Here is a 24575-nt window from a genome sequence, read left to right on the forward strand (position 1 = left end):
ATGTTCGGAATCCGATAACACTCGGCTGGAGATTGGAAACGGGAGAAGATTTCAAAATGTCGGCGGAAGAAGACACAGAATTGAGGGATATGGTCGCCCAAACATTGGAAAGTAAGGGTGTTCTAGGAAAAATCAGGGTAAGATAATTAGCAGTTTTAAATTACAAAGAATATTAATTTGAATTATTTATCATCAATTGATCTTTTCTCCTCCTGGAGTAAAGGTACAGGCCATTATTTTCATATGACGCGAGCAGGCACCGAAAGAATAGCATTTTTTCTTTTGTAAAATGTTTTTTGTTGGTTTTTTGAGAATTAGATGGTGATTTTTTTTTACTTTTTGGTCGTTAGTATCGTGCCATTCAAAGAAGAAAGTTCTATTATAGTGCCACTCATTCGATTTCACCGAAAATTTCTGATTATATAAGTGTTTGATGTAGTTGATTTTTAGCTCAATTTTTAATTCGCTAGCATGTTTTCCCTACGTCAAGCAAACCGATTGAGAATTAAATTACTTGTGCCGATTAACACTTCATTGTGCTGCTGAATTTCTCAATCGTGTAATCAAAGATGTGATATGAAGGGTTGAAGGGTTGCAGTGAGCCTTTAGATAAATTCTGCGAATTTAATTTGTGCTTCTTTTTGCCTCTTCTTCGCACAACGGTTGTTGACTGTGCATTCAATTTTCGATCAACTAAAAATGCAATCCATCGTGCTCTTTCAATTTCTTGGACATCACAGTGACTGTAGTTTAACGTGTGGCAGGTATGATTGTTCTTATTTAAACGAGCTAAATTTTTTGTCACAAGCAACTTATTGATATACACCGGCATATTGTTAATGGTACTATACACTTGGAAGAAGAATGTTTACATATATAGGGAAAGTGATGTTACAGTCATTACTTTTGACAGGCACAGCTCAGAGCAAGCGTGTTTTTAGCTTTAGAGGAACAAGAAGGATCAGAGGTTGGTTTCTGTAATGCACATTATACATTGCTCAGCAATATATGCCTTTCCTTTGATGTACAATTCTCTATAGAGGCTGAATCTGCAGTCAAGGTTTTTCAGTCTGTCTGTCTCTCTGTTAATGTCTGCTTGTTAAAAGATCATCAAGTTGACATCAAGCTGATCATTACTGTGTGTTTCAATCGTAAGATGAAATACAAAGTATGAGAGAATGTAAGGAACTTGTTTGCACAGGGAAGGTAGTATTCATTTTGGCAAAGGATCATTTGCTTTCTAAACTTGTAGTTGAAGGAAACCTGCAGTAAATTGTCTCTTTCTTGTTTTAGAGCAAAATCCAACTTGTAAATCCTGACCTGAAGAAGTTTTTAGGTACAAGTGAAGGTAACCAAATCACTTTGTTTTTGTTTTAATGTGAGTATTTTTTCTTTTAAAAAACACTCAGTTGTTCTTAAAAAAGACATCAACATGTATATAATAAATTGTTCTTTCCTTCTTGTCCCATAGGACGGCTTGTAACAGGTTTAGTCCGAGAGTTTCTGGAGTACTTTGATCTTGATTTCTCTATCGCAGTTTTTGATCCAGAGACTGATTTTGTAAGTTGAAGATAGCACAAACATTATTACATGTTTTTGAATGTCAGTTTACTCCTAAGATCTGATTGTTAATTCTCTGCTCTGGTTGCAACACATTTCCTGGCAAACTAGTCATGAAAATTTGGTGTTAGATCAAGATAACAACTTCTACCTGATAAGTTTTAATATTCTCATTACCTGTTTGCTGGATAATGCAATGCCTAGGCTATAATTGTCCTCAAATGTCAGATGAAGTAATCTATATGGTGCAACAATCCAGGCAAAGTACCATTGGCATGTAAGCCACACCTTTTTTCCCAAAAATTTTTGTAACGAATCAGGGGTGCAGTTTATCTGCAGGAACACCTGCAAAAGGTGCTGCAAATTTATCTAAATTGACCTTATTCCTCAAAAATTTATGAGTTTAACAAAAACTTTGTTGAAAATATGCGAGGATAGATAGGTCATAGATTCTGCTAGTTTGATGGATCCTAAAAGAGTGGTTTTTCATCAAGTGAAGTACCAATTTTACCTATTTTGTCTTCAGAGTGACAAGTATCCAGGACGAAACAACCTTGCCAGGGAACTGAAGCTGAATGATGTTGACAACACATCTGGAAGCCCACTGTTGGCAGAAGTCATAAAGAGACTTTCACCAGTCACCAATGGAGAGGTCAAAACTTCACCAAGGCAGAGCGCAGCTGACAGCCCAAGCCCAAGGGACAGTCCCCCTAACTCAAATAAGGTACAACTTGATGGTAATCTAAATCTGAAATGGTCAGTCAGAATTACACTTTACCTATATTCTGCACACCATTAAGTTTTAATTTCAAATGTTAAAATAATTTCCATACTTATTTGAGTGGCATTAGATATTGTAAAACAACTAAACACATTTGAGTATCAATTTCAGTGAAAACAAAACAATTATGATAAAACACTCTGTTTCATTGGTGAGCCAAGTCAACTCTTCTTTTCCCATTTACAGAATGGTACTTTCTTAAAATGTAGCATGCCAGTTGATTAAACTCAATGAAATATTTAACATTAAAGCATTTTCTGTTAAAGGGTGACAAAGATGACCAGGGAGAACTTTCTTCAGACAGTGCAAGTGATGATAGTATGGTAAACTAAATACTCTAAATTTGAAAACAAAGGTTCACTCAAGCTACAAATCCTAAGATAGTAAAATGAGGTTTTTCATGATTGATATAACCATAAATCTGATAATGAATACAATAGGGAATGCACCACTAGATTTTAAAATTTTAATTACCTAACTAGAGGTTTCTGAAATATGTCAAGAAATAATGTAAAGAACAGTAACTTACAACGATAAGAAACAAGGTTGATGAAAATCAAACAAAGCAAGGAGAGCAAGAATATACTTGACAGTTAGGATACTTCTACAAAATGACAGAGACACTCTAGGGAAAAATTTTACTAATTGGCACAAAAACTTATTTAAAAATGCTGATTCTGCACAGAGATTGGAGTATAGGAAACTGCTGACAGACATTGCATCAAATATTAAATGGGAAATTCCTATTAACTCAAGGTCTTAAAACATTATGTGGCTATTTAAGACAACTCAAGAATAAATCTAACATAACCAGGCACCTCATAAAAATTAATACTATTAAATGACGTACCCAAATAAAATAACTAGATCATAAGTATTTGTACATAATATTTTTAATTGATAATTGAAAAGTTATATTAGATGATGCACCCTAATTTTGCATAAATTAAAATTACTGTAAATGTTGTAATGATAACATAAAGAGCAATTACATTTAAGTTTTTAATCCTCACTCTCAACAACGATTTAACTACTATCTGACTGTGTAAAAAGTTGAATAACAAGCAATGGACACACAAAAAAGACCAGGATCCCTTTTCCTTGTCTCTACTTCATCTCTACTTTAAACACACATTAAGTACAGTTCTTTCAGCAGATAGATGCCATTAAAATGATGCAAAACTTTCTTTAGTATGTCTGCAGCTGTTTCTTTTTGTGCCTCAATGTACATTTCTGCAAGACTAGTATAGGAATACATATTTTACTTTTCAATGATGCATGTATTTTAAGGTGCAATTACTGAGATAAATTCAAAGTTTACCAACAATGAAAACTGTAAGTCAGAATCCTTGGATGCATCCAATCCAAGCATGTACCATAATTTCCAGCCATTTACCTGCATGGCCGATTACCCGCACTGGCCAATTATTGCATACAGCAAAAAAGAAAGTCAACAGATTACCCGCACTGGTGGATAACCCACACGTTATGTTATTGAACTTTTTGGTGGCGAAAAACGTGACATTAAGGTGATACATTTCAGTCTTTTAAAAGTTGTCTAATCTAACCTTCGAAACATAACCTGCACCTCCCTATTACCCACAGTGGCGTGCGTTTAATGCAAAATCAACAGATTACCCACAGGTAAACGACCGGAAATTATGGTACTTCAGATGCAAATTTTGTAAACTAGCTCTCGATTGCAGATCTTCCAACTCCACCTGTTGTCCCTTGAGCCCTCATTCCTTTTTTTAGTTTGATTTTTCAACCTTTTAGCTCTCAAGAGTGACTAGCATCTAATTTACTAATCATATTACCCCTGAATCAAACTTGAAAGTCATGAGAATAGAGAAGATGATCACCAAAAAGCAGCTCTTGATTGTTAAACAAATTCTCTTTGTGAGCCTCTTTGGAAATGTATGCAAAACAGTATGGAGAATATGCATACTGATGCTAGGGTGTAAAAGGTTAAGGAAGTCCCCTTACATTTCTTCTTTCTCAGCAGATTTCCAGTCCCAGACCAAGCAAAATTCCACAAAGGGTTCGAGATGAGAAATCCAGCAAATCTGACAAAAACCAAGACTCACTACTTGAAAAACTGAACTCTGAAAAGGAGCTAAATTCACTTTCAGACTCAAGGAGAGACAAAAGTGGAAGAAGGTATTTATAATATTAAGTGTAACGCACCTTAGTCTGTGTAGGCAATGGGTAAAGTAATGTCCAAGGGATAATTCTTGAGGTTTAATTTTTCAACTTTTTACAGTCGTGTTGCTGTAATGATTTTTTTCCTTTTTGTAAAATGGCTCAAAAAGACCCAAAGTTAAAATTTCAATGCTGATTTTGCAAAACTTGATCACCTGTCTTTTTTTGTTTTGTTTTTTCCGGTTAGAACCTCTTAAAATGACCATAACACATGACGCATTTCCACTTTTGTATTTTTCATTTCCTGGTTGCAATCTAGTAACTGTTTATTTAATGTGCATTTTCCATGTAGAAGCCCAGATGTAACCATCGGAAGTGATGATGGAGATGATATTTTTGCAGATATTCCAATGAAGACAAAGTGAGTTTGCAGTGAGTCAGTGAGCAACCCAAGTCTACTTTTAACAACAACAAACTTAATTTGTTTCTCACATTATACTATATTATTACATTGGACTGGCCTGCAAATTGGCAACTCAAGGTGGGCCAGTCATTGTTTCTGATGTTTGACTGTTGATGAATCTAGTTCCTCTTTTATTGGTCCTGAAATTGGTGCCCATTTTTCTTGCAGAGAGAGCGAAAAACAAGGGTTGATGAAAGACACAGGTAATGGAAAAATATGACACTGTTGTTGAAAAAAAAATTCATTTTCTTGTTGAGCACAAAACCTTTTATCTGAGTGGTCCTCATGATCATTTCTTTTTCTAAGGATCCAAATCCAATGGTGGACTCTCCTCTCTGAAGGGTGCTCCTTCCCTTGGCTCTAGTGGGCTTGGCTCATTGAAGGGTGCACCACCATTGCCTGGAATGAACAACAATAACAGAGGTAGGAGATTGATGAAGGAATTCTTTTGATAAAGCCGGATTCGCTCAAAGAAATGTCCTCACTAGTTTACTCTTGTCAAGATGTCCTTTAATTTGTACTGTTGTTGGAAAAATATGACAACTTCTTCATGAACACTTTCTCTTGTCCCAGAACTTACATGCTGTGTTTTTTGGAAAAGTTTTAGTGGGAGGAGAGTGGTAAAAATTGGAATCCAGTTGTAAGTTTAACATTTTCAATTCTTCTAACGCATTTACTTAATAACACTCTTTTTTCCTTTGCAGAGCCTTCCAAATCACCCAACTGGCAGGACCTTGCCGACATTGATAGCAAGATCAGCAAACTTGGTTTCGGTAAGAAAGCCCCCTGAGAAGTCAAGATATTAAATGAACTTCTTCCCTCCGCTTCACCCTCATTACAATTGTGATTAGTACTCACCATAATTGTTTCCAAAAAAAGACCGGCTTCTTTTGACATCTACGTGCGAAAAATTTGAGAGCTTAAAATCATAATAGAATCGAAAGGCTAGCAATTTCAACTGACAAACCACATGGATTTTTGAAAATTTCGTGGGCTGTCTCATCGTGTGCACTAGTGATTGACTTGCGGCACACAGTCCACGAAATGAAACCATTGGTTCTTTTGTTAGAAGGTAAACAAGTTATTTCCGTTTGTAAGGTCACTCTCTGCTTCCCCTCTTATACATGTTCTTTTATTAAGATATTCCGGATGACGATAAAAATGGCGAAGCACCCGATTACAATGACGATTATGAGGATGACTTCCACACCAGGTACTGTTCGTTTATGTTGTTGCTGTTATTGCTACATTTTGTTTTCCGTTTTCATCTGTTTTGTTTGCTTTTTTTTTCAGTTCATTTTAAATTCCTTCTTAATTCCTATCGAACAAATCACGGCATCAAATTTGAGGGTTTTAAGTCCAAACTGGTTTGTCAATTCCTTTACTTATTTTTTGTTTGTTTGTTCGCAAACAGTGATATGAGCATTCCGGAAGACATCGACGAACAACTATCTTCACTAAACGGTTACTTTACCTCAGATCGTACTGTGTCTCAGGCCAGTGGGGAAGATCTCGACTTTGCAGAAGACATTTTGAACTTTTGAAGAGATGCCAGTGAAAACGTGTATATTTGTAGTCATGCCTGACGTCAGAACTGTCCCAACAGATGAAGCGGTTCTGATTTACGCCCGTTAAGTGTTGTTAAAAGAGGTTTGTATAAAAATTTAACGTTAGCGACTCTATATCCGTTGAAGTCCAGTTCCATACGTAACCACATCCGAAAACATCCGTGTGAAAACTTCCCGAGAAGTAATTCAGTAACTTCTGTAAAATCATGTTGCTTTCACGTGTGTTTCATTCACAACTTTGTAAGATATACAAATTTTTTTGTAAATATATGGTACCTATGTATTCCATCATGTAGAAATGTAACCGCCAATAGCATGGTTACAGAAAATATCTTTTTAGCAATGAATTAAAGGTATTGAAGTCAGCTTACACGCTTTGTATTTTCGTAAATCATTTTTGACTTTCCGCCATGATAAAATGCTCGGACTGGCTGACCGCATGACTGCGCGCATTTGGCAGCGAGTTAGCTCGCAAGGGATTACCGTCACAAAGTAAAGAACCTGTATCCCTGAGTCTAAAGTAGAAAAAAAAATAATAGCTAAAGCAGCTCTATTTCAATCCATCCATCTACAGAAATGCAGCAGGAATTGTTGGAAAATCTATCATTTAGTGGCCGTTCCGACATTCGATACATATGCATGAAAGGTCGAACCGGTGATAGCGCTCGGCTAGAACGCAAGTATGACGCGCATAAAAAATTGAAGTTCACCCAAAAGACATTTACACTTCTTGAAAAATTTCTCATTCTTTTACAGCGAAATCCATGTCAGAAAATGGTGATAATCAATAAACAATCATTGATGCAATGCGTGCTTGCAACACGAGCTACACTACTTGTGTGCCAAACGACATATTCTTACACCTGAGCACATTTTTCTTCTCAAGGCATATTCGCGGGTATTTGGGACGAAGGCAGGATCGTGCCCTTTCCTAATTGTCGAAGGAAAACCAAAGGAACGAGGATGATTCGGTCAGTTCTCACCGTTTGGGTTTGACATAGGCTTTGGTTTTGTACGTGACATTTACAATCCAAGGTATCAACACAATCAAGTTTCCTTATCTTTAATGGTAATTACGAGTTTTGAACAATGATTAGATACAAACTCACTTGTAATATAAATAAGTCGATTTTTAACCATACTTAATATATATCCTTTTTAAACAAAACGGTAAGGCTTTTGGAAGTGTCCAAATAATAAACAAAGATAATATTTTCTTTAGTATTGCCTAATTAAGTACCATGCTGGCCTTTTTTCTCTCAAGCACTATTAACAAGATTCTCCGTTCCATGACAAGCATAGCAAATTTATGAGAACATTTAAGCCGGACCGAAAACTAAGAAAACGAGTACAGTACCTTTGCGTGAAGATACTGAACCTCTTTGTTTCGAGGCCTCGTCGAGGTATCCAAAAATAACTAATAAATTTACTACTTATGAATATAAAATGTAAATTAACTCCGTAAACTTAGAAAAATAATCGACTAACTTTAACAAATATTCTCTTAACGTTTTAAGCCCGTATATTTTCCGGCTTTCTAATATTTGTATTGTGGCAGCTCTTTAGGCCTTTTTTAACCTGGCCTGAAACTCTGGCCTTCCATTTTTAGCAAGTTTAATACCCTGTTGTAAGTGGTGCCAGCAAAGCTGAGCAGCGAAACTTAACTCAACGTCGCAGGGACTTGGCCACTACGCAGGACCACTTTCCCTTCTCAGTGTGAAACGTAAGGTTTACACGACCTATCTTATCACCATGGAGCTAAGGTCTTTATGACAACTGTCTTCACTTGTGTTCTCACCGCTGTCACTGTATACACTGACATCATCGTAAAGGGGATTGTAATAATCTTCCTCCACGTCATCGTCTAAACCCATAGCAGCAAGAACGTCATAGTAAGGGTTGTCGAAAGCCAGCAAGTAGCCTGTACTTCGACCAATCCAAGGCTGAAGCTCAAATTCGCTTTGGTCTTTCGTGGTTTTCTTGTAGCCGGAAAATCCACACTTTTGCTTGTATCTCCGACGTATGAGCGCAAACAAGGCGAGGATAATTAATATCAGGAAGAAGCCTGAAAATGGGCAAACATGATTTTCAGTTAGTCATTAAGTCAGGCATTGGGCCAGTCAGTCAGTCAGTGAGTAAGTCACTCCGTGCGTCAGACAGCGAGTCAGTAGTTAGTCAACGAACTGGGCCAGTCAGTCAGTCCATCCATCAGAGTCGGTTGGTGTTCACAGAGTTAGTCAATGAGTCAGTCAGTTGTTGAGTCAGTCATTGAGCTACTCACTGAGTCAGTTATTACGCAAGTCAATGAGCTAGTCAGTCAGTAATTGTCATTAAGCCAGTCAGCCAGTCAATCCGCCAAACAGTCAGTGTCAGTCAATTAGCCAATCATTAAGCAAATTGGCAATTCATTTAGCCACTCAGCCAGTTACTCAGTAGCCGGCCGGCCAGCCAGCCAGTCAGGCAGTTTATCAGTGAATCAGCCAGTCAACCTGTCAATTAGTCAGTCACTTAGTCTCTGCCACCCAGGTGAGTTACCCCACTTACCTACAGAGACACCAATGATAAGCGGAAGATGTACCGCTATGGTAGACCCAGGCCTTTCCCTGTACAGTTTGCCAGTGTAGTACTCGACTAGAAGAGTTGACGAAACATCCTCACTTGGTACCTTGGATAGGACTTCATCCACAAAATGTCCATTCACCACAGTAAAGTTATCGAGGAGAACACAAACGACTCTTGTGGCATTTTCCTGTTTTTCTGTCAGTACTGGCTGTAGCTCCAGCAGGCGGACCATGAACACATGCTTGACTTCCTTGTCCTCAAGACCGTCACTACTTTCAGGGTTGGAGGTCTGATCTGAGGATTCATCCGTGCTGTGGGAAGTTGCGTTGTCGCTATCCTGTAAACTGCGACGAACTTTTGTTCCCCACTTTCCATTATCTTCGGTTTTATCATAGTAAAGTTCCATTAGTTTTTCCAACCCCCTCTTAATGTCTCTCTTCCTTGCAAGTAGGTCAAGCTCGTCCACGTTTTCCTGGACGATCAGGCTGAATTTTCCTCTGGAAAGATCCAAACACATCCCGTTGATGTGATGGCAAAGTTCGTTTACCGAACACTCACACACTTCCTTGCAGTGCAAGCCATATCGGTTCAGCGCACAGTCATCGAAGCAAAGGTATCCTTGGTAACCAGAAGTGCACGAGCAGTTGCCATGTACCTTCTCACAAGGACCGAACGAGTGACTTGAACATATGGGACATTGTGTTTTACATTCTTCGCCGTAGAAATCATCATCACAAGGCTGTAAAAACAAAGCCAGAGACAATGTGGCTTACTTTAAGAACATCTTTAAAAGTAAATTTAATCGTTTATGTCATACTCTAAATTTACAAATTCAAGACATCTTTAAAACATTCCTTCAATCTCGGTTGGAAAAAAAGGAATGTTGTAGAATCTTAAAGGTGAAAACAAACAAGAAAGATTTGAACAGACGAGAATAAAGATAGAATAGAGATCAACTTTACGGCGACATTTGCATACTTGCTCCGGCAGAGCAGTTTCTTCAATAGATTCTGTTAAGGTTGGTAAGCTTCCTCCACCCTAGCCTCATTCCCGTACCTTGTCATTTGACGATCTCCTTTCGTTTAAGAACATTTCATTACGAACAAAAATTAAAAAAGTTAGTTGCCATAATGCCATGACAAAAGTAGCTTACGGCTCGATACCTTCTTCAGTTTCCTTGAAATTTGATTTCATAAAGGAGTGCTTGCTTGAGTAATTGCAGTTAATTCTAAAATATTTAACCCTTCGATCCATGGGATTGACTAGCATCTAATTTCTCCCCACAATATCACCCCTGAATCAAACAGATAGGTCACGAGAATAGAAGAAATGATCACCATGATCTTGGTTGTTACACAAATTCCCCCTGTCGGCTCCTAAAGAAATTTATTGAGAAAATTATGGAGAAGAACCATACTGATGTTAGGATGAGAAGGGTTATCCTAATAAACCACAACTACAAAAACGAATATACTAACCTCATCACACCTGATACCTTGGAATCCTGGTGCACAAATGCACTTGCCTGTGCTGGGGTCGCATTTGGGACTGTTCCTCAGGTTACAGTCACAGGGATGTGCACAGCGAATACCGTACCTGCCACTAGGGCATTCAGATTCACAACGATTGCCTGAGAAGCCAGGTAGACAGTAGCACTCGCCAGTATAAGGACTACAACTCGCGCCATTTCGACATGAGCAACTGTTAGCGCAGTTGACACCAAAGCTGCCCTCGTCACACACTTTGTCGCAGTTTCGACCTCGAAATCCAGCCGTGCAGCTGCACTTGCCCTTTACGTGGTCACAAGCAGCACCATTTTGGCACGTACATTTTTGGACGCAGTTACTTCCGTAAAAACCGTCGGAACACACACTCTCGCAAAAGACACCCGTGTAACCGTCCAGGCACGTGCAACTTCCGTCAACCTTGTCACATGACTTAGTATTTGATTTTTTACACGGGCACGTATTATTGCAGTTAATACCATAGTAACCTGTCCCGCAGCTTAGCTTACATGTTTGTCCGTGATATCCAGGTTTACAGTAGCAAGTACCATCTGTAAAGTCACAAGCGTAGCTGTTCTCACAAATACATCGCTGGCTGCAGTTTTTGCCAAAAAACCCTTCAGGACATTGCTCTTCGCACCTTGGACAAACAAAGACTTAAATATAATCGTAAAAAAAACACAGCATATCACTGAAACTAATGTGAATCAGAATATACTAAAACAGTGGCTACTCAAACTCCGAATATCCTTTAATGTTTACCTACGAACATTTGAGCGCAGGATTTACCCCGAAAACATTGTAATCGTAGCAGGAATGAATAAGATAAAATCACCTTTTTAGCGCAACGTGATCTTGCTGTATTAGTAAATACTAAAACAACTATTTACTTCGGTGTCCGTGGCTAGCAGTGGATATTTACCTCGTCGCTTGGCGGCTCAGTAAATGTCTTCAATTAGCCACTTCTACTTAGGGGAAGAGTTGTTAAATGTTCGGAAAGGTGCTCAATGTCCTTTGAACTAACTATTAGAAAACAGTCAGTAACGCGCAAACGGAAAATCCAGGGCCTTCCCGATGTCAAAGGTAACGATTCCAAAACCACTGCAACTAATGCACTTGTCATGACTACATAAATATAAAGACAGTAGTAAAAGTTTGACTCTAAGTATTGAACGTTCCTACAGATCTCTAACAAACAAAACATAAAGTGAATCTTACTTGTAACCCCTATAGCCAGGTCGACAATTGCACTCCCCCGTCACCGAATCACAAGTAGAAACCTCTGTACCATTGACACTGCACCGGCACTTGGAGGCACACTGCATTCCATAATAGCCCGTGGGGCACCTCTCCGTGCAGTTCTCCCCAAACCATCCTGGCGCACATGTGCACGTACCGCTCACGTGATCACAAGATGCACTGTTCATACAGTGGCACCGTTGTAGGCAGTTGGGTCCATACCACCCCCTAAGACAGGACTCGACGCAATTCGGACCTCGGAATCCACTTGGACAAAAGCAAGTGCCTTTCACCGGATCGCATGACCCCGGACACACACATCTGGTTCAGAATAAATTAAAGAAAAAGAAAAAAATTTCATGTATGGATTGTGCGGAACCTACAAACACGTTACTTCCACACTGCTTTCCAGAATCGAAAAGCATCAAATACCTAGTCACCATCACACTCTCGTTATTAAATTAGACATTAGAAGCATTAAAAGCTAACACATCATGTCCTAACAGCATCGATCGTCCAGAAGTCTCCTAGACGAGAGCTGAGTAACTCTTTTACTTCTTTCCGTAGTCCGTAGACTTCTTTTAGATTCTAAGAATTACCTTTCCGAGCAGTTTGCTCCGAAAAAGCCAACAACGGTGGAAACGTTGAAGCAAGATTGTTGACACGTCAAACCTGTCCAGCCAGGGGAACATCTACATTGTCCTGTTTGATGATCGCAGGCAGCACCATTGCCACAAAGACACTCAAGACCACACCCTGGGCCATGCCATCCACTGGGGCATGGACTGTCGCACAGGTAACCATGGTAACCGGGTGGACATTCACAGGTTCCGTCGTGAGGATTGCAAGTTCCACGAAAGCAGGAGCAGGACTGGGTACAATTCATTCCAAATAAACCTTGAGGACAACCTGGTAACAAAGAAATGTCTTTTAACCCCTGGTGTTTCAAAGAGCTAACCCATAAACTCCCACGATCCAATTTTTAATTCTCCCCTCTAGCTTCTACGCATTTCCTCGCACATAAGTTATAAGAATTTGGTTTTAGATCAACATGATAAGTTTGAGTATTCTCATAGCTTTTTTTTCTGGATAGTGTACGGATATCATAAGGAGAAGTTACGTGTTAATCACTTTTGGGAGTTAAAGGGTTAATTGAACATGCTGTAACTATGCAATTAATATCTTGCTTCGCGTTTATGAAAGCTTCCTTGTTCCAAATTAAATGAAATCTGACTGTACGAAAAACTAGCCAAGTTTCGAGAATAAAAATACCTGAGAAATGCCAACCAGCCCTTACGGGTGGATAAAAATGTGCAGCTATAAATCATTCGTTGACAAATGACTACAATTATAAATTGACAGATATCTGTATAGCACCAGGCTTTTGTAGAACCGTAACGTCGATTTGCCTCCTATTTAGCTCAACCAAAATCAATAATGACATTAAAACTAAAAGTGATGAACGGCAATACTTAACGTTTTTCACATCGGCTTCCTGTCCACCCAGGTTTGCACAGACACTCCCCAGTCACGTGATGACAAAGTGCACCATTCGCACAGTTGCATTTCCCCTGACAATTCTCACCAAAGTAGCCTGCACTGCAAGGTTCCAAACATGAGCTTCCCTGGTAGCCTGGAAAACAGATGCACTTCCCCAAGGCCTGATCACAGGAACCATTGCTATGGTGACAAGTGGGGCATGGCTGACCACAGCTGGGGCAGGCCTGGTCACATAGCAGCCCCTTCCAACCTCGATTGCAAGTGCAGTTTCCAGACATGGGATGACAAGAGCCATTCACACAATAGCAGGACTGGGAACAGTTAGTGCCCCACTGGCCTGCTAAGCACGGGATATTGCAGAGTGGTCCTACGAAGCCTGGTTTGCAGTTGCAGCTGCCAGTGAGGGGGTCACAACCAAGAGATGATGAAGAGGAACAATTGCATTTGTAGGTGCAGTTCTGACCATAGTGGTCTTGTGGGCAAAGGTGGTCGCATTTGGAGCCTGTGTAACCAGGCAGACAGTGACAGTTTCCATTACTCTATTTAACAAAAACAAGATAACTCAATAGTATTATTGATAAACAGGTTGTGTCACTTTCCTACACGTAGCTTCAACTTGATGTGATAAGAAAATAATCAAATTATGTGGCACTTGTAATAACATCTTTATCATTGTGATTTAACTTTTGTAGAAGACCTCTTACTTGATCACACACTCCTTTGGGTCCACATAAACAGGTATTGTTACAAGATCCTCCCCAAGAACCATTGCCACAAGGCACAGTGCAGTTGGAGCCAGTCCAACCAGGATTGCACTGGCAGCCACCTGCATTCTCACATTTGCACTGTCCATTTATGGGATTGCAGAATGCACCATTAACACAGGAGCATGCAATTGTACAGTTTTTACCCCAGTACCCTTGACTACAAGTTTTGTCGCAGAGCAGACCTGAAGAGCCACTTCCACAAATGCAAGATCCTATGATGAGAAGGACAAAAGTTAGAGGTACTGAATCAATACTAAAGCAATCAAAACTGCCAATTTAAAACAAAGTGAACATATATCCAAGGCTGTGGATAAGTTTGAAAGAAGAAGGCATACAAGATATAGGTAGTAGGTGCCAGGTTATCAAAGATGCCCTATTGTTGCTTCAGATTACATAAAAGACTAGGAACTATTCTGTCAAAATGTTGGACAAAGTCTGCAAGAACCTCAGAGAAAATGATGACCATGAAATTGATTCACACATCTATACTAGCAGCTGCAAAAGTTTCTCAGATGGTATTTCATTGATCCTATATTTTATAAATACTTCTAGTAGATTGAGGCAAACAAAGGCAACTTCAGTTTAGAGACTAGCAGACCACTGGCTCTTTCTGACCACTTTGGTAAATACAAGTTTACATGAGAATGTATCAAGGTAGTCAAATGTAAGTGACTAATTCATTATCAGTTACATTTTATTGCCTTGTTGGTTGAGAGGTAGCATGAGTAATCAAGACCAACTACAGAACAAAGTAAAGCCTTTCATGTAAACAGCTCTACCTGTTATTGGATCACAAGCTGACCCTTTCTGACACCTGCATTTTTGGGAACAGTTGACACCATAGTATCCTCCTGGGCAAGGCTGATCACACAGTACCCCAGTCCACCCTGCCTGGGTACAATTACATGTGCCATCCTCACTGGAACAATTTGCATCATGTTGACATTGACAACTGCCACTACAGTTGTAGTCATATGTTCCTACGGGGCAAGGATACTGGCATTTCCTGTTCAAATATTGGCAAACTTGTTAGTCTACATACAGTACGAACTTTTCTTAAGTGTACATGTACGTCCCTCTCTGGGTAATTTTTGTTTATAGTGTACATTCACATCAATCTTGAATTGAAGTGGAACAAATTACTGTTGATCACAGTCAAATACAAAAGAAAACTTCTATGGCACGTTTTGACAAAGTGCAGTTTTCAGCAAAACACAAACAGACATCCTAAGGTTCACTTCTAACTTAACTCATTGTAGACCTGACATAAATTGTTTCTTGGCATGATAATAATGTTCTTCACAATACTATGCTACCTTACTGATACTGACATATCTGGTGGTAATATATGTGCAATAAACCAATATACTGCACTTATCAGCAGTCATACATGTACATACATAAAAAACAGCTTTCACTTACTTGCCAAAATATCCTGGTAAACAGATGCATTCCCCGGTGAACCTGTCACAAAATTTGGCAGACTCTTGACATGAACAGTTTAACGAGCAGTTCTTTCCCCATGTATTCAACGCACAAGGCTTATCACACAATGCCCCTCTCCAACCCACTGTGCAGTCACACACCCCTGTCACAGGATGGCACACTTCACCATTTCTGCACTGACACCGCTGGACACAGTTGTAGCCAAAATAACCAGGGCTGCAGCCCAGTTCACAGTATCTCCCATGATATCCACGTTCACAGCTGCAATGTCCAGTTACTCCATCACATGTGCCATTTTGGCACAAACACTTCTGACTACAGTTGAAGCCATAGTAACCCTCTTCACATGAGTGCTGACAGGTGTCTCCATGGTAACTGGGTTGACAGGTACAATGAAAGGTGTCATTCCCCTCTGAACATTTCCCATCATTCAGGCAAGGATTGGATGAACATCCATAGTGTTGACAACTGATGCCATGGTAACCATGCAAACAGCCACAAGATTCATTAAACTGATTCACGTTGTTATCTGAGACTAGTCGAAAAAAAACAAACTGTATTAAAACATGCAACATACATTTGTAGCCCACCCATCTCAATCGAGGTGAAAACAATTGGCAGTCTGTTTGGCACATTAGAAATTTTTGTCTAATGGAACAAAACCCTCAAAATGCACTGTGGTATGTTAACAAAAAACATCAATAAGGCAAGAAGTAATTAATCTCAGGTTAGGGATGATCTTAGCAGCACAGTTACCACATGACACACTTACTTTATTTATGACCTCAAACACCCTGAGGTTCATCATCAGTGATTTATGCCAATTTCCCTATAATGTGCGGCATGACAAGGTTTCCCAACCTTCAGCATGGAGAGCACAGTATCATTCCTCTATTTTTATAGTTGTACCTTTTTTCTGCATCTTTGATGCATGTGGAAGTTTGCACTCAGCATTCAGACCACAGTCCCTATCACCCACACATGACCTGCTCATCCCTTCAGCTTGGCTAGGATTGGCACAAAGTTCACTACTCAGGTAAATCCCATACAGTTCAGTTCGCAAACATATCCAGAATGCCCACTCCCAAGGATAGATCCTCACTCCACGAACTGGGCTGGCAAACTCCAAAGTATGATTAACTATTCTTGATGCATCTGTATTTTGAAAATAATTGACATTGAAAATACCAAATACTAAATAACTAGTCACAAAGGTTTGATAAACTACATGTACAGTACCACTCAGATATACATTAACCAAAAAATGTACATAAAACACACCTAGATTCACATGCAAGTGTATGATGTATGTGAATGTATACATAAGTACTTGCTGCATTTGGTAGTTCATTGCTGGTTACTCTCTATCATTTTAATCATTACCTTTGTTGGCTGTAAATGTCCGCCTGCCGTGGGTATCTCTGTACCAAGTGTATCTGACACCATCCAGGGAAACCTTCATTCTGAAACTAAAAGATTAATAGAGGACAAAGTAATCAAGGAACTGCCACATGTAGATATTACTTTCATTTACACCATAGAAATTGAAAGCCCAGTCCAGCTTCGGATTGGACAAATTTTTACCCTGTTACATATATGTAATTCATCAGTCAAATTACAGTCTAGTACTTTTCAGACATTTGGTAGCATACAAAAACTTATAAAGTGGTAAGTTTCTAAAGAAACTGTGGTGCTGCGTTGTTGGGAGAGTGTAGCAGGTAATTTAATGTTAACAACTGAGTTGAAAATGTAAATTAGCCACCGCAAAGAGTAAAAAAGCTGATGTTACGAGCATTAGCCCTTCGTCAGAACTCGAAATGTCAGCTTTTTTACCCTTTACGGTGGCTAATTTACGGTTTCAACTCAGTTGTTAACACTAAATTACCTACTATACAAAAACTTAGTCTACAACTTGACCTTGACTGATCTTCCAACAGCTACTAATAATAGAGTTACCTAGCCAATGCCAAGATTACAATTGACTTTGCTACATTGTAGTTACTATAGCAATCTTCTCTAAGTATTAGTAACACTCAAACTACACCCTTAATTAGTTAAGTACATGTAAATGTACCTTGAAACCCAGTAATTATTTGACTTCTGCAATATATCCTTTCCTCCTTGTACTGATATTCCAGACAGAAGTGCTAACTGAGGCAGTCTAATCTGGAAGTATACATATCCCTTATTGTGGTCTGATGAACACCAAGCATCTGAAACATATAATGACTAAGATGTAATCATATATCTCTACAGATTGAAGTTTTGTGCCATTATTGCTGTTAACAATCCCCTGAATGTTTTCAATTCTTTTAAATAATCATTAAAGTTAAAATTTTTAATGCAAGTTAAGCTGAACCAAACAAACTTGATTTTCATGCTAGCCTTGTTTGAAATCATCAACATCATTGCATGTACATGTATCCCTAACAAATGAGATACAGATTATTTATATTTTCATTATTATTTTTAAGTCTTAGCCAAGTCTAGGGACATTCCCACTCTGGCTCACACAAATAACACTGGGACGTTTCTTTTTCTTTAAAGGAGGTAGGTTTCTAAAGAAACTATGGTGCTGCATCGATGAGAGAGTATAACAGGGTAATAAAGTATTATCAACTGGGTTGATAATGTAAATTAGCGACCATTAAGAATTTTAAAGCTGACGTTTTGAGTGTTAGCCCTTTGTCAGAGCCAACCATTTGGGCTAATGCTTGAAACATCAGCTTTAAAACTCTTTACAGTGGCCAATTTATGTTATCAACTCAGTTGATGAAACTTTAATGCCCTGTTATTCTTTTCTCTATGCTGTCCCGTTCCTCCTACTCCCTCACAATGTTGATTTCAACCTCTTGGATATTTGTTGTAGCCATTGACTGGTGGAAGGGGAAGAGGCTAACATTATGTAGGACATTATGTAGGCCATGTGTCATATATAAACTTTTTAATGGGCCTTGCTCACAATAGAGTCTCTGTGGCTCAGTGGTAGAGCATCAGAGTGTGGAATCTGAAGGTCTGAGGTTCAATGGGGACTGAGAATTTTTTCTTTGTCCCATGCTTGTGACAAGACAAAAAAAAAAACATCTTTCTCTATTTCTTTACTGAGCTAAAAATTTACCACCTGTCTTATTCTATTCACAAACGAGGTTATTTAATTGTATCTTATTTAAGAGGGTGACAGAGATATTAAATGAGTAAAGGGGGTAAGTTTCTAAAGAAACTGTGGTGCTGCATTGGTGGGAGAGTATAGCAGGTAATTTAGTGTTAACAACTGAGTTGAAAACATAAATTGGCCACCGTAAAGAGTAAAAAAAGCTGACGTTTTGAGTGTTAGCCCTTCACAATCACTCTGAACTCAGTTGTTAACACTAAATTACCTGATAGAGATATTTAACTTTTTGCCCATGTTTTTGAGGTGTTCTTGAACTTTTTATCAGGATTGTATTTCATTTTTTCCACAACAAATGAAAATTGATAAAAAATTGAACCCTCTATCACTCTGACCTTACATTTGTTTTAAACCACATGTACAGTAGTTTTTAATGTGTATATTGCTGTTAAATTTTAACCCTAGGCTGAATTCAATTTACTTTGTCTCTTAGCTCACCTCATTACAGCTGTATAACAGATAAAGGAATGACAGAATTGAATTCATTACAAAATAACAAACCTCTTGCATACAGTCTTCCATATCTTGGTTCAGGGTTATTATTAGGGGGGAATGCAGAAAGAGATGAATCTGGAATATGACGGCTCTGCATTCCTAGGTCAGTCCACATTGTTAGAAAAATTGGGACAAGTGCAAGTTTGGATACACGGAAACCATACTCTTCTTGTCTCAAAGACAATTTATGAATACCAGGTCTCAGCTTGAATTGCTAAAAAAAGGAAATGCAAAAAAAAAAACTTAAATATAACATGTTGTTATTTCCTGTATCATGCAAAATAAAAGATCGAACAGAACTGTTCTAAATTAATACCTGAGTGTAAAACTGAGTCCACAAGGAACTGGAACCTTTATATGGCAGTCGCCAGACATACCAATCCCCCTCATCAACTCTAAAGGAGACGTCATTTGTTGCATTTGTTGTAGCAAAGGTTTGTTTCCAAACCACATAACTGGCCATGGACAATACCTTAAATTCATAAGTGGCTATCAGGTCATATTGTGAACCAGTGGCTCTTACATAGCTTTCTTTGCCATCATGTTCAACACTGTAGGCAGGACCTCACAAAAAAAGAAAAAAAAAGGGAAATCACAATGAAACTTGCATGACTCTCATGAAGAGTAGTGTACTATTTGATCAGCTGAATTGCATGTGCATTTGATTGGTTCTTGCTCATCAACTATTGGAGGGTAGACGCAAAGGCCATGTCACCATTAACAACATTTTGCTTATTTTCAATATAAAACAAATAGATTTCATGTTACCATGGATCTGTACAGTATGTAATAGAACACAGAAGAAGTTGGAATGTCGTAAGGACATCAGCGACACAATCTGCTACGCCCCAAGTGCCATTTTTTTGTTTTTACCACATTTTTAAGTCATCTGTGATCTATCACTGAACAGATGCACATAACAGGGAATCTATTTCAACTGATACTTAGTAAGTAAAGCATTTGGAAAAAAAAAGACTGACAGTAGCTAAGAGCTTTTGTATCATGGAAATAAGTTTTGCCTTTCCTATGAAACATTTTGCTTACCAATGCCTTTTCTCTGGTGAAAGTGTGTTGGCAGGTTGAACAAAAAACAAAAAAACAAAAAAGAAAAGAAAGGGAAATAATAGAAAAGGGAAAAAAATAAACAATAAGAAAAGAAAAGAGAGGAGAGGATAGAAAATTGACTGAAGGAGTGGGCAGTGGAGGTGCATGTAAAAATCTAAAGTGCAAACTTCATCTAAGAGACCAGAACAGTTTTTACAAATTAACATATCTGACTGCCATTTCACCAATACCTATAGATGAAGGCATATCAGCTCTCATTTCACAACCAGACAACACTGGCCATCTGTTAGTGCAAGACTCCACTGGCAAAAGGTCCTGTTTAGTCTCGCAATCTAACCGAATGTCATCAATAGCTGCATTAGCAGCTGGACATTGTTTATTTTTGCAAATAGTACACTGCAGTGATTTTTCTGATCCACAGTTGCTCTCTGGCAATGTATGTATAAAACGAATTTGGTAAATTTTGCTAAATTCTGCAAGATGTACAAATGCAGCCCTCCAGAAAATGTCCCCTTGATCGCCTGTCATGTTCCAAACTGCAAAATAAACAAATTAAAATTACCATGTAACTATACCTCCTGTTTACATACATATGGTAAATCTGGAGAAGACAGCTTTCAGTTTTAAATCAGCAATTTATTCCATACAATTTAAATCAGGCGAGTGGTTACACACATGTTCTGGCAAATTAACCCCTGTGGTGGTCACGTTCAATTACAGATAATTAGCCCCTATCATAACACTTAAACCTTAAAAACTTGTACCACATAATAGCTTTCTTACAATCACGTTCTTAGTAAAAAATGTTTGTACTTGATTATATTTTTGTTGCAGTTGTTTGATACCGATACTGCATTTTCTTCCCTCAACTTATTAAGGCTGCAAGTGCAGTATTCCTGACATATGTTTAATATGTCCAAAATGCATTCTGTGAGTGTAGAAACACCTGGAATAGAATCAATGTTGGTTTTGGGTTTGGGTTTGATTGGAGTAAAAAATTTGTTTACTATCACATTAAATCTGAGAGGTCCAGTAACAACTTTGTTTCAACCCAAAATGGTTGGTAAGTGTTCTCTTTGGAGAATTCAACTTGGTTTTATAACATCACCCCAGTTTTCATGAAGACCATGCATTGAGAAATTGAAATAATTGAAATCCTATCATTATTCATTTCACGAGAGAGTGATCTGAGTATTTACACTCACCTGAATCTGACCATTTAGGATAAATTGTCAAAAGAGGATCTTTGGTATTAACATGCACAGCAAGTGTGCCTACATCACTTCCATACATGTTCCAAAAGAATCGCAAGTAACAATTGCCAACACCACCAATATTTGGACTTGTTAAGACAACTAGAGCAAGAAAACAAAGAACCACGATTACTGATAACATCTTCTTTTAAGGGTACAGTATATGGAAGAATACAAAAGCTGTAATGTTTTCACTTGAACTTCCTTGATTCATTTTTCTTCACCCCTTGTAACTGTTTCTTGCTACTTTTAGAAAATACAATAATGTACCTTGATCAGACACTCTAGCATTTGTAGTATTGGTGTATATGTAGAAAGAGCCTTTAGGATGTCCCCACAAAGGTCCTGTGTTTGAGGCAGGAGTAGAGGTATTAGTTCTGATCCATTTTAGTTTAGCACCACCCCCAATCGCTGAAGTCCACCCACACATTCCATTCTCAAAATCACAAGATGAAGGGAACACAGGTTTTTTAACTGTGACCTGGCAACCTGCAAAAAGAGATGAAGTGAGAAAACACATTCAAAGCATCAGCATTAGTACTTATCCTAAATTTTGCCATTTAAAATTAGCCAATAGAAGTCTTTACACAAACCCACATTGTTTTTCAATGCTTGAACCAGCTTTTAAAGTGTTACCAAATAGAAGAATATCTTAAGCTACTTCTTCTAGATGGGGTGCTGGTGCAATACAGGTTACTGTCCTAAAATTTAATCAGAGTTAATTCCCAGCCTGTTTGCAGGCAGTCTTACCCCCTCTTAGGTGGAAAAAGACACTGTAAGACACCTCCATTCCTTTGACTCAGAATCAAATATATTTTAAGTTCCATATGGTTACCAGTCCTCTCACAACCAAACTTTGGATAAATGCTTCCCAGTGGACGTGGCCTTTAATTTACCAATTTTAAGTTGAGTGTGGAAAGTAACACAAGATTCCATTGCTTTGCTTTCTGATTGGTCTAGTAATATTGCATCACCCAACCAACCAATCAGATACAAGATTAAACTTAATTGCAACTTACTCACTTAATCTTTCCCACACTTAAAGCAATCTGCTTATTTTTACCTCAAATTCTCCTTGGCAATCCTTTCCTTTCCTTAGATTGACTGTTGTGATAACTTATTGTATATTTTGGTCACATGACACTCAATTGAAAGCATCCTAGGAAAGGGTTTTATTCATGTAAAACTGAGAGTGGCCCCCTCCAACAAACAATTGGTAAAGTTATATAACCATGATTAGCACCAATATTTTTTGATACATATTTCTTAACATACAGAAGTATATGTTTACATTCATTCTAAATACCTTCAATATTCATATCAGTCAGGAGAGAACTTAAAAGTATCAGTTACAGTAGTTTAAATCTTACAGCAAGGAAAGATTTCCATACAATTCAAAAGCAAAAACCCTAGTCCTTATTTGTTTGCTATTGTTTTATTAAAGAACTGTATGCATAATTAATTATAAAGTCGCACAGAAATCTTTCCCAGAACAATATTCACCTGTTAATGTTCTCTTCTGTGTTCCATTATTACAAATACTAGAACATTGTGACCAGGATGATAGAGTCTTGTAGGAGTCATAAAGAGCTGTAATACAATGGTCACCCTCAAATATTACTTGAGATGAAATGTTGCATTTGCTGGCATATAAAACAACTCTGATTTCAACGTTGACAAATCCACCTTTTTGACTATTGGAGCCATATCCCCAACCTTCCTTCACAAGAATAGGATACCCCTTCTTTGACTCGTCGTGTTTGCTTGGTGCCCAAATTCGGACCTTGTTCTCATCATAGGCAAAAACCACTCCACCATATTCATTAAAACCATCATCGTCTGACTGTGTTGCACCTTGCGCCTCAAATACATAGCCAATATTCATATCGTTCAATGCTTTAATTTGCACAATGGCAAGAGATGGTAATATTTTCAAATCATGATAAATTTCTGCAAATGAATGTTGATCTCTCTGACCTCTAAGGCCAAACCAATCTGACTGAAAAGTTGGGACGGGAAGCTGATTTGCCCAAAGCAAAATCTCCACCTTACATTTTTTAACTCTTTGTGAATTGAATCCCCCTGCCCATTCTTCACCGATAGAAATGCATCCAGTGGTTTGGTTAAGTCCATCAGGAGCCCATAAACGAACCCATCTTTCGTTATAAGCGAATATTACCCCGCCAAAGTTGTTACTTGGATCAGGATTTTGGGATGAAGCGATTCCATGGAACCAAAATCCTTTATTTGAGTTTCTTTCCGCATCACTTGTCTCAAGGGGCGACAATCTGACAACAACTCTTTCCGGTAACTGTCTCAATTCATGATCTATTAGTAGGTACGCCTTGTTTGGTTCTTTCGTCCTTGTGTCAATAATGTGTTCAATTTGAAATGTAGGCAACGGTCCGTCCTTCCATACTTCGACAACAACTTCGGCTTCGTTCGACAGTTGTGTGTTCACTTCACCTCCCCATCCGTCTTTCACGAACACCACATGGCCTTTAAGATCTGACGGAGCCCATATGCGAACGAAATCTGAGTTGTACGCAAATATCAAGCCTCCAAAAGAGCTTCTTGACGGAGAAGACTGACTGGAGCCTATTCCGTTAAAGCAAAAACCACTGTTGTTCCCGTCTGTGGGCCTTGCAAAGACTCGCACATAAAATGGATCCGAATTTAGCCCATGACGAATCTCCTTGTATGAACCAGAGCCCTGGTTTGACTTAAGGGTAAAATTGGTTCGAAAGTCCGGTTTTGGAAACGTGCCCAGTCTTGCTCCATTCAATAAATTTTCCCCCAGCAGTTCTGGAACTTGAATGACTGTCAACAATGTCACAACAACCAGCAACCACCGCAAAATTCGATTTTCATGCGTAAAAGAACGCATCAAGGCCTGTTAGACTTAAGAAAATACAAGATGAACTTATTCAATAAGAACATGTTAAAGTTCTAATTACACTGGCATGCCTCCAGTTTGAAGATAAAATGCAATACTGGCACGCTAGAAACACGAGGTCAATATTTCTCTCAAGCTGGCAATGTTTTGAAAATGCTTTAAGC

The 24575-nt window shown here is 38.5% G+C and overlaps 2 protein-coding genes across 9 annotated transcripts; one reads left to right on the forward strand and one right to left on the reverse strand.

Annotated features, from left to right (window-relative positions):
* The first annotated feature begins 16 nt into the window (after positions 1-16).
* Positions 17-10032, forward strand: LOC113668667 (centrosomal protein 43). Of its 8 annotated transcripts, none has more exons than XR_016188968.1 (14): positions 47-137; positions 914-967; positions 1294-1348; positions 1472-1560; positions 2087-2284; positions 2608-2664; positions 4344-4501; positions 4836-4904; positions 5115-5149; positions 5253-5369; positions 5651-5719; positions 6087-6159; positions 6361-6596; positions 7271-10032. XR_016188968.1 is itself a non-coding variant. In XM_027184617.2 (13 exons), the coding sequence occupies exons 1-13, from the start codon at positions 57-59 to the stop codon at positions 6488-6490; spliced, it is 1182 nt and encodes a 393-aa protein (XP_027040418.2). In that variant the 5' UTR covers positions 42-56; the 3' UTR covers positions 6491-6884. The 8 variants fall into 8 exon arrangements, 4 of the variants coding, with proteins under 4 accessions (XP_027040420.2, XP_027040418.2, XP_027040417.2 ...); XR_016188969.1 differs by having other exon boundaries at positions 4347-4501; XM_027184617.2 differs by lacking the exon at positions 7271-10032 and having other exon boundaries at positions 42-137; positions 4347-4501; positions 6361-6884.
* Positions 7562-24575, reverse strand: LOC113668613 (uncharacterized). The gene is made up of 18 exons (XM_089213957.1): positions 23019-24575; positions 21786-22004; positions 21468-21617; positions 20493-20798; positions 19514-19761; positions 19204-19411; positions 17608-17746; positions 16917-17002; positions 16443-16688; positions 15510-16068; positions 14867-15093; positions 14025-14299; positions 13298-13859; positions 12420-12729; positions 11800-12141; positions 10555-11221; positions 9059-9815; positions 7562-8579 (listed from the first exon to the last, which is right to left on the reverse strand). Exons 1-18 carry the CDS (start codon positions 24400-24402, stop codon positions 8254-8256), a joined length of 7011 nt encoding a protein of 2336 aa, XP_089070083.1. The 5' UTR covers positions 24403-24575; the 3' UTR covers positions 7562-8253.

The sequence above is a fragment of the Pocillopora damicornis genome, chromosome 8 (genome assembly GCF_964200805.1).
Source record: "Pocillopora damicornis chromosome 8, jaPocDami1.2, whole genome shotgun sequence".
Classification (NCBI taxonomy): domain Eukaryota; kingdom Metazoa; phylum Cnidaria; class Anthozoa; order Scleractinia; family Pocilloporidae; genus Pocillopora; species Pocillopora damicornis.

Bases quoted from the DNA above. Each gene is read 5' to 3' on its own strand.
- LOC113668667 (XM_027184616.2), top strand. From the start codon at position 57: ATGTCGGCGGAAGAAGACACAGAATTGAGGGATATGGTCGCCCAAACA. The intron at 1,349-1,471 runs GTAACCAAATCA...CTTGTCCCATAG, and splicing joins GTTTTTAGGTACAAGTGAAG to GACGGCTTGTAACAGGTTTA. The intron at 5,720-6,086 runs GTAAGAAAGCCC...TCTTTTATTAAG, and splicing joins GATCAGCAAACTTGGTTTCG to ATATTCCGGATGACGATAAA.
- LOC113668613 (XM_089213957.1), bottom strand. From the start codon at position 24,402: ATGCGTTCTTTTACGCATGAAAATCGAATTTTGCGGTGGTTGCTGGTT. The intron at 17,003-17,607 runs GTACATTTACAT...TTAATCTTTTAG, and splicing joins AATAATTACTGGGTTTCAAG to TTTCAGAATGAAGGTTTCCC. The intron at 12,142-12,419 runs GTAATTCTTAGA...ATTCTGAACCAG, and splicing joins GGAGCAAACTGCTCGGAAAG to ATGTGTGTGTCCGGGGTCAT.